Source organism: Rutidosis leptorrhynchoides, unplaced genomic scaffold, assembly GCF_046630445.1.
Source record: "Rutidosis leptorrhynchoides isolate AG116_Rl617_1_P2 unplaced genomic scaffold, CSIRO_AGI_Rlap_v1 contig108, whole genome shotgun sequence".
Taxonomy (NCBI): domain Eukaryota; kingdom Viridiplantae; phylum Streptophyta; class Magnoliopsida; order Asterales; family Asteraceae; genus Rutidosis; species Rutidosis leptorrhynchoides.
Genome location: NW_027266364.1, coordinates 20,543 through 31,146, shown reverse-complemented (window position 1 = coordinate 31,146; position 10,604 = coordinate 20,543). Strand labels below are relative to the sequence as shown.

Genomic DNA, 10,604 nt, shown 5'->3' with positions numbered 1-10,604 from the left:
ATATTTTGCAACTATCGCGAGATTGATCAGACTCTCTACATGGCGAACCAAGCTACTTCCACCGCAGTTAGTATTGGAAAGGTGGTGCTGAAGATGACGTCCGGAAAGAAGGTGACTCTCACTGATGTGCTTCATGTTTCGGACATGAGGAAGAACCTGATCTCCGGCTCGAAGATGACTAGGGCCGGATTCAAGATAATTTGTGATGGTGATAGGATTGTTATTTTGAGGAGGGGTGAACAGATCGGGAAGGGTTATCTTCACGAGGGTTTATTTAAACTTTCTGTTCAAACTGTTGTAACCGGCAATGCCGGAAATGTTGACAATGTTGTTGCTAATAATAATAACAATGCTAGCTCTTCTGCTTATATGGTTGTGTCTTCTAATTTATGGCATAGTAGATTAGGACACGTAAATTATAAGTCCATTCAAAAATTAATGAGTATGAATTTAATTCCAAAGATGGATTTAAAAGATCATGGAAAATGTCAAATTTGCATAGAAGCAAAAATAACGAGAACTCCGTTCCGTAGTGTAGAGAGGAAAACACAACCACTCGATTTAATTCATACAGATGTATGCGATTTAAAATTTGTGCAAACAAGAGGCGGTAAAAAGTATTTTATTACATTTATCGATGATTGTACTAGATATAGTTATTTATATCTTTTGAGTGGTAAAGATGAAGCAATTGAGGCTTTTAAGAGTTACAAAGCTGAAGTAGAAAATCAATTGGGAAGAACGATTAAGTCGTTTAGAAGCGATAGAGGAGGAGAATATGTCCATCAGTTTGAAGAATTATGTAATGAATCCGGAATTATCCATCAAACGACTGCCCCCTATTCTCCTCAATCGAATGGCATTGCTGAACGTAAAAATCGTACTCTAAAAGAGATGATGAACGCATTGCTTATAAATTCCGGTCTACCACAAAACATGTGGGGTGAAGCCGTTCTTACGGCTAATTATATTTTAAATAAAGTGCCTCATCGGAAGTTAGAGAAAACTCCGCATGAATTATGGAAGGGAACACCACCTTCTTATAATTATATGAAAGTGTGGGGGTGTTTGGCTAAAGTAGTCGTACCGGAAAATAAAGATATGACTATAGGTCCAAAGACGGTGGATTGTATATTCATTGGTTATGGACACAATAGTCCAGTCTATAGATTTCTTGTGTATAAATCGAAAAATCCGGAAGTTCGTGAAAACACGATAATGGAAGCAAGGACAGCGGTGTTCCTTGAAGAGATATTTCCGAAAAAGGATACACAAAGAGCAAGCACTTCTAAACGGGTTAGGAACGAAAATGATGATATCATTCCCGAAAACGACAATGATGTCGTCACCGAAGAGATAGAAGTCGAACCAAGACGTAGCAAGAGAGCGAAAATTGCTAAGTCTTTTGGCTCAGACTATCTAGTCTATTTACTAGAAGATAAAGAGCCACGTACGTATAAAGAGGCAATGTCCACTCCGGAAGCTCCGTCATGGCAAGAGGCCGTAAATCGTGAAATGGAGTCCATTTTACATAATCATACATGGGAGCTAGTGGACTTACCTCCAGGACACAAACCTTTAGGGTGTAAGTGGATTTTCAAGAAGAAAATGAAAGTCGATGGAACGATAGACAAGTACAAAGCGAGACTTGTTATCAAGGGGTATAGACAAAAAGAAGGAGTAGACTTCTATGACACTTACTCACCCGTTACAAGAATAACTTCAATACGGATGTTATTAGCATTTGCATCTGTCAAGAAATTGCTAATTCATCAAATGGATGTTAAAACAACGTTTCTAAATGGCGATCTTGAAGAGAAGATCTACATGCAACAACCGGAAGGATTTGTTGCTAAAGGAGATGAGAAGAAGGTTTGTAGACTTGTAAAGTCTCTCTATGGACTAAAACAAGCTCCAAAACAATGGCATTTAAAGTTTGATCAAACCATGTTGAAGAATTATTTTAAGATCAATGAGTGTGACAAGTGCATTTATATAAAAGGCACCGATAAAGAATTTGTCATTGTTTGCTTGTATGTAGATGATATGCTTATAATGGGAAGCAATATAAATATCATAAAATCTACAAAAGCTATGTTGTCCAAAGCCTTTGAAATGCAAGACATGGGTGAAGCCGACGTAATCTTAGGCATTAAAATTATCCGTTCTCCGGAAGGATTAATTTTATCTCAATCGCATTACGTTGAGAAAATTTTACAGAGATTCTGTAAAGATGATGTCAATGAATCGAAAACACCTATGGACGCTAATTTAAGTCTTGAGAAACATAATGGTGAAGGAATATAACAAGTAGAGTATGCGCGCGCAATTGGCAGCTTGTTGTATCTTACCTCATGTACAAGACCAGATATTGCTAATGCCGTAAATAAGCTATGTAGCTTTACTAGCAATCCTAATAATGAGCATTGGAAGGCTCTCGTTAGAGTCCTAAGATATCTTAGATATACTAAGGATTATGCACTCCATTATAAGAGACATCCAGCCGTACTAGAAGGGTACTGTGATGCCAATTGGATATCTGCTGAAAAGGATACACTAGCAACAAGTGGATATGTATTTATGTTGGGAGGTGCAGCTGTGTCTTGGAAATCCGCTAAACAAAGTTGTAGAGCAAGATCGACCATGGAAGCAGAATTCATAGCTCTCGATCTAGCTGGGGCAGAAGCCGAATGGCTTAGAAACTTTCTTGAGGATATTCCGGGATGGCCTAAACCCGTTACGGCAATTGCATTACATTGCGACAACCAAGCGGCTATCGGTAGAGCCGAGAGTGTAATGTATAACGGGAAATCAAGACACATCCGAAGAAGACACAATACGGTGAGACAATTGATCTCTAGTGGAGTTATCTCAATTGACTTTGTAAGATCAAAAGATAACTTAGCGGATCCGCTCACTAAGAGTTTAAATAGAGATCTTGTCTATTCAACGTCAATAGGAATGGGACTAAAGCCCGTAAAATAGGATTTGGTTTAAACGGTAAACCTACCTTGAAGATGGGAGATCCCCATATCTTGGTTCAAAGGAAAACAGAGTTTCATAAATCCATGAGCATTGTGGGGGAATTCATAAATCCACGAGCATTGTGGGGGAATTCATTTTTCAACCTATTCCTGGAATGGCAAACAATGCTGAGTAATAAAAGGTTAAGCAAAGCTTTTAATGATTCTTGTATCTTGATTTAGTTGGAGAAATCAAGTGGGACATAAGGAAGATGTTCTTGACAAGAAGTCACCTATATGAGTATTGAAGTGGAGTCGCTTCTATGAAAATATGTGGGCTGTATTTTCTAGGTTACTCATGAATGCCAGGAGTGTCCAGGGCCACAAAAGGGCACAACGTGAGGAACAAATAAATCGTCAAAGAGTGTGACGTGTGATTAGTATTGTCTTGGTTTACACTAAAGCTGAACAATTCAAGACATCGCGTTCATTGGTTAGCAAGTAAATCCAATGCTAGTCACAACGGAAGGTTCAAGGTTAAGACCACCTAATCCGGCGACACACTTTTGCAAACTCTCTCGTGTCTGCATCTGTGTCAAGTTAATTTCACATTCATGTGGGGATTATTGGATAAGTGATTATCCTCTCATGATAAATGTGCAATTAGAATTTTATTGGGATATTGGAATATTCTTGGTTGGACAATTAAATTCGGATTAAAAGGCCAATTAAGCTGAATTTAAATTGTCAGTTACACAGGCTGTTTTTTCTACCTATAAAAACCAGCATTTCAGGCCATAATAGACACACCAATATTTTCTGAAATCACTATTTTACTCTACACAAAAATTCATATTGCATTAGTCTTTGTGTCTGAGAGAGTTTGGCGACCAAACGTTCCGCTCTTACCTTCATCACTAGCGCCGGTGTTCCGAAGGTACACTTCTTACCGTTTGTATCCTGGGAGACGATTGCCATAGCGTTGTGCGTCGAGAGAACGCGGCAAATACGTCTTAAGGACAGCGATTCAAAATCGTGCCTCGGTTTCGTATCTCTATCCTTATTTACTTTGCAATTTTCATATGTTGTTGTTTATATGAGTTGTCATATGAATGAAATCCAGTAATTTTATATTATTCAATATTCGTTTGCAATTGTTGTTTAATTTCGCACATATACATGAATTAATCCCAACACAAATCACCTTGATAATTGAATGGACATTTAGATGTGTGCATGTATATATATTTTTAACATATTCAATATTGAATTATCGGTAAAAAAAAAATATCAAAAAAAATACTCTCTATCCTTAATTAATTATCACTTTTTTTAAAATAAATTATATAAAAAACACGATAATTTATTAAAGACGGAGAGACAGAAGGAGAGACGCAAATCGTTAACTCGATTAGAAATATCATACTAACATATAGTATAACCGAAAGAATTTTAAACATCCAGCACTTCAATTTTGGCCGTATACATACGGTGCATGAAATCTGCACAAGTCCTGCAAGTGCAACCAACATATTTGCAAGTGAAGCAGCCGAAACATAAACACTTTTGGCATCCTGCACATCTCGAAACTCGGGGGCAGCCTCGAAGAAGTTTTTGCGCTTTCCGCTCCTCCTTCTCATTACAGGTTAACCTAGAAGCATACAAATATTATGGTTTCATAAATATGTTAATGTAAATAAAACATTCTCATTTATCCATATCTTTATATGGACTATCATGAATCGCTCTTCTCTGAATTTCAAGGCAAAAAAAACAATAAAAAATGAAACTAAAAATAATAGTATTAATTTCAATAACTCGATAAAATAAGAGAATGATGATTCTAATTAGCAATTAATATTCAAACTTACCTATCATATGGCCGCTTGTGGCACACCCAATTGTTATCAATCTTTAAGTGGTGATAAATTCGACGTTCAGTAGAATTGCGGAGCTTAAACCTTCTCCATTTTTTGCAGTTAGTGCATTCCAGGAACTCATCTCGATGGTATTGCCGTCTTCGATTTGTGATAGAAGTCTCATTGCCCAAGTTAGCTATCCCGCTGTAATACTTCATCAGTATTGATTCCTTAATTGGCACCTTTAGTCCATCTACTTGAATCCAGATATGACTCGACCAATCCTTCTTTCCCTTGCGATCCGTATGGAACTCGAATGCGTCAGGTGTGAGGTTGGCTGCAAAACAACAAATCGATCATTTTATCAGTTTCGAAACGAGCGTTGATGCAATGGACATTGGTAACAAATGATACAAGGAAAGCAAATATGTATAAACATATAGTGTATAGTATTGCCAACAAGTAAATTAATTCATTATTGTGTCACCTATACTATTCTTAGCGAACTGCATCGGTTACTCATAAAAAGATTCAAGTTTCATTAATTCTGTTGCTGCAAACTGCCTGGGCTCTTCACCTGTGGTCATAGTATCTGCTGACACAGGTCTGCAGCAGTTTACATTAGTTGGCTATTTTCGTCAAACCTCTTTAATTCTACCAGATATGATTCGATCCTTGTACAAGTCAGAATGGAAAACTAGTTGCTGAGAATCCTGGTTGATTTGTTCCCGTTTTGGTGAAGATTTGATTTGATTTGAAGTGTTATTAGTTTCCTATTCCGAAAAGGAAACTGTCTATCAAAAGGGAAGTCAACTAACAAAAGGATTCTGTTTTGTATGAATCTCCATATCAGTGGGATTCTGATTGAAGGTGATCTCGAATTAAGACAGGGGGATCCTGATTTGATTCATACGGTTTGGAGCATTATATAAAGAAGATAAAGAGACAAACCGTAGGAAGCACTTTTCACCTTCTTCTTCATTGAGCTTAAACGAAAGCACTCATCAAACTATTGAGAGTTAGTTTATACAGTGCATTGCGTGTGCAACACCTGTGATCTGAAAGAGGGTTACAGCAAGTCCTTGCCCGTTTGGTAAGGCACTTCGTGTAAGTCCTAGGCTGTGTTAGTTTAGGCTGTGTGAGGTAAAAGCGAGGAGTACGCTTAGTAAAATAGGGAGTCGGTTATAGATGAGCGAGTTGTAACCCGTTGTACTTGCCTATTGTTACAAAAATAGTGGAATACCGTTTTACCTCTGGGCTAGGCCCCGCAGATGTAGGGAAACCGAACTGCGTAAACATATCGTGTGTTGCTTTATTTTTCTACACTGTTTTTATCATACTGTGCTAACGGGCTCCTGTAAGCACACCTGTTTTAACCTGTGATTACAGTCAGTATCACCTTCAAGTGGTATCAGAGCAGGCTCGAGAAAGCTTCTCGGGAAAAGATCTTGCAGATACTGACTATGGAAGACCGAATAGAAGAAGGCGGCTCAACCACTCGACCTTCATTGCTGACAGAGTCAAACTATGATTACTGGAAAAATAGGATGAAATGGTTCCTGAAGAGTCAAGATGAGGCAATCTGGCGTGCTACACAGGTGCTGTGGAAACCCCCTACTGTGACTGCAGACGGTGTTGAAGACATCAAAAGCGAAGATCAATGGACTATAGGTGAACGAGCACTATGCACTGCAAATAGCAAAGCAGTTGGCATCATCCAGTGTGCAGTTCGTCCCAGCGTATACAAGATCATTCAAAACTTTGAAACTGCCAAGGAATCATGGGATGCACTCCAGCTTACTTACGAAGGATCGAGTTCAGTCAAACAATCCAAGCTGCATATTATCTCTAACAGGTTTGAATCTCTTACTATGAAAGATGATGAAACCATTGCTGAATTTGAAAAGAATCTTCGATACATCGCTAATGAATCTACTGCTCTTGGCGAGGTAATCCCGGAATCTAAGCTAGTGAGGAAGGTGTTGATTTCACTTCCAGAAAAATTCAACTCGAAGATGGATGCAATTAGCGAGTCAACTGAGTTTAAGAACCTGCGTTTTGATGATCTGATGGGTAAAATCAGAACCTATGAAATGACACTAGACATGAGGAGCAGGGACAAAGCCAAACCAAAATCTGTCGCGTTTAGATCTGGTGTGGAAACTGCACCTGTGCGCACAGAGGAAGAACAGTTTGTCCGTGATCAGCTGACACTTATAACTAAAAACATGGGAAAGATGTACAGGAAGTTTAACAAGCCCAGATACAGAGATTATTCATCCCCCAATGTTCAAAAGGATAATCGAAGCCTCCAGTCTAAAACTGAGCTTGGAGGTATCGGGCAGAGATTCAAGCAAGGTGAAACAAGTGAAGCTAGAACCAGACTCAAGAAAGAAAAGATTCAGTGTCATGAGTGTCAAGGTTTTGGGCATATGGCTGCAAAGTGTGCAAACACCCTCGAGAAACAGAAGAAGTCTTTCATCTCTACGTGGAGCGATGAGGAGACAACTGAAGATGGGTTTGAAACAAGTGACGATGAGAGTGAAATTGAATTCCCTGCTCACAAAGCACTCACAGCTCATACACCTGTAACAACAGGACCAGTCCGCACAGACAAGTCACGAGAAATCCAAGGATCAGAAAATGACTCAGACAGTGATGAAGATGAAGGCATACACACTGCTTTCAAAAACCTTCTTGAACAAATGAGCGAGTCCTTGCGTATCAACCATCTACTAGTTGATGAAAATGATCAATTGAAGGAAGAACGACGAGACTTTGACAAAATCGTGGAAAAGTACGAAGCTGAGATCAACAGTTTGAAATCAAACCTAGCCGAGTCGGAAAAGAAGGTTGAAGAAGCAAATCACGTCATCAAGAGATTCAACCAGGGAAAAGGAAAACTTGATGAGATTCTGACTAATGCTTCTCCAAAGAACAATATTTTCGGAATTGGACACAATGCTGCAAAAATGGAAAAAGGAAACACCTCTGGGCACAAGAACAGAGGAGCGAAGCGAAGAATTGTTTGTCACTATTGTGACAGACCTGGACACATTAGACCGTGGTGTTATAAAAGACAGAATGATATCCGAAGGCTAATTTCCACTCTCCCGGAAAAAGCTCCAAAGAAAAGGGTGGATGTCGTCAACCATTCTCAACCTAGGGTCTGGGTTCCGAAAAAGGAATTGAAAAGCCTCATGTGCAGATCTTCATCAAAGCATGTAAGTGATTGGTACTTTGACAGTGGCTGTTCGCAGCATATGACAGGAGAAGAAGACCTGTTAAAGAATATAGTGTTCAAAAACAGGGGAACTGTCACCTATGGAGATGGAAGTTCAAACTCCATAATCGGAGAAGGAAACCTTCCAGTGTCGTCGAAGGCAAAAATAAAAAACGTACTCTTGGTGGAAGGACTGAAGCATAACCTGATTAGCATAGCTCAGATATGTGATGAAGACTGTGAAGTCAGTTTCAAGAAGCACGGGTGCAGGGTAATAAACGATCAGGGAACGGTGGTCATGACGGGAACTCGACAATCCGACAACACCTATACCCTGAATGAAGATATGAAGTGTCTAAAGACTGGGATCGACAATCTTCAATCATGGCATAAGAAGCTTGGACATGTTAGCTACAGAAAGTTAGCAGATCTATCTAAAACTGGATCTGTGAAAGGGCTACCTGTGCTCGCACATAATCCTGACATCACGTGTGGAGACTGCCAACTGGGAAAGCAGACCAGAGAAAAGCATACTAAAGTTTCATTCGTCACCACAGAAAGGCCTTTACAACTTCTCCACATAGATCTGATGGGGCCTATGCAAACTACGAGCCTTGGAGGTAAGACTTATGCATTTGTGTGTGTTGATGATTTTTCCAGGTTTACATGGGTAGATTTTCTTAAAGAAAAGTCAGATGCTCCTAATGCCATCATAAAGCTGTGCACCAAACTAAACAATGACAGACGCAACACTACTGGGACTATCACTAGAATCAGGAGTGACCATGGAAAAGAGTTTGAGAACGCTGTGATAACAGCATTCTGTGAGCACAGTGGCATTGCACACGAATTTTCTGCTCCCATAACACCTCAGCAGAATGGCGTGGTCGAAAGGAAAAATCGATCAATTACAGAGATGGCCCGTACCATGATCCATGCTAAGAAGCTCAGTTACAAGCTATGGGGAGAGGCTATGTCAACCGCCTGTTACATCATCAACAGAGTACACCTGCGGCCACACCTTAACAAAACTCCGTATGAAATCTGGAAACAGAAGAAGCCTTCAGTAAAGTACTTCCATGAATTTGGCAGCCTGTGCTATGTGTTAAAAGATAGAGACCCACGAAGAAAGCTCGACTCCAAAAGCGAAAGGGGAGTATTTGTTGGTTATTCACATTCAGTAAATAGTAGAGCTTATCGAATTTTCATTGAAAGAACCAATACTATCACTGAATCAATCAATGTTGTGTTTGATGACAAGCAGGTAAACACAGAAAATGACGAGGATTGTGAACCTGGAACATGTCAGCTTTGGACTAGCGATAACACACCTAGTGTGGGAGCGTTAGGAACTGAAGGTGCGAACGGGGCTGAAAACACACCTAGTGTGGAGGCTGTACCCGTGAGCACAGACACCAGGAACACACAGGAGAATCTTACTGCTGTCGCAAACCCAAATGTTTACCCCTCAATCCGCATTCAGAAGAATCACTCAGCTGATAATATCATCGGGAACATTTCAGAAAGAAGCACTCGAGGAGTACCAAGGAAGAACTATAGAGATATGATAAATTATGTGGCGTATACTTCAAAGATTGAACCAAGAAAGGTTGAGGAGGCACTAAAAGATGAACACTAGATTCTTGCTATGCAGGATGAACTCCACCAGTTTGAGCGAAACAAGGTGTGGGAATTGGTTCCTTGACGGAAGGATGGCAACATAATTGGCACAAAATGGATCTTCAAAAACAAATCTGACGAACAGGGCAATATCACACGCAACAAAGCTAGACTTGTGGCTCAAGGCTATACACAGGTAGAAGGTATAGATTTCGATGAAACCTTTGCTCCTGTTGCACGACTTGAATCTATCAGATTGTTGATTGCTGTGGCTGCATATGGAGATATAACACTGTATCAGATGGATGTTAAGAGTGCATTTCTTAACGGGCATTTGAATGAGGAAGTCTATGTGGAGCAGCCAAAGGGCTTTACAGATCCGACCTATCCAGATCATGTCTACAAACTGACCAAGGCGTTATATGGTCTCAAACAGGCCCCACGAGCATGGTATGAACGACTGTCTGTGTACCTGTGCCAACAGGGCTATCGAAGAGGTGGAGTTGACAGAACACTGTTTCTCAAAGCCACTGAGAAAGACTTAACCATTGCCCAAATATATGTTGATGACATCATCTTTGGTTCAACCTGTGATAAGGAAAGAAAACGATTCGTGCAGAGTATGGCGAGTGAATTCGAGATGAGCATGGTAGGTGAGTTAACCTACTTCTTGGGCTTTCAGATTAAACAAGGAAAAGAAGGTACTTCTATTACTCAAGAAAAATATGCCAAAAATCTTGTGAAGAAATTCGGGTTAGAATCTTCGAAACCCATGAGAACTCCAATGAGCACAACTGAGCATTTGTCTAAGGATGCTGAAGGAGAAAATGCGGATCTAACAATGTATAGAAGCATGATTGGCAGCCTACTATACCTGTGTGCTAGCAGACCGGACCTGTGTTACAGTGTAGGGGTGTGTGCACGGTACCAAGCCAATCC

The 10,604-nt window shown here is 40.0% G+C and overlaps 1 protein-coding gene across 1 annotated transcript; it reads left to right on the top strand.

Annotated features, from left to right (window-relative positions):
* The first annotated feature begins 6,285 nt into the window (after positions 1-6,285).
* Positions 6,286-9,684, top strand: LOC139881053 (uncharacterized). Its single transcript, XM_071865591.1, has one exon. The coding sequence runs from the start codon at positions 6,286-6,288 to the stop codon at positions 9,682-9,684; it is 3,399 nt and encodes a 1,132-aa protein (XP_071721692.1).
* Positions 9,685-10,604: the final 920 nt, after the last annotated feature.

Bases quoted from the DNA above. Each gene is read 5' to 3' on its own strand.
- LOC139881053 (XM_071865591.1), top strand. From the start codon at position 6,286: ATGGAAGACCGAATAGAAGAAGGCGGCTCAACCACTCGACCTTCATTG.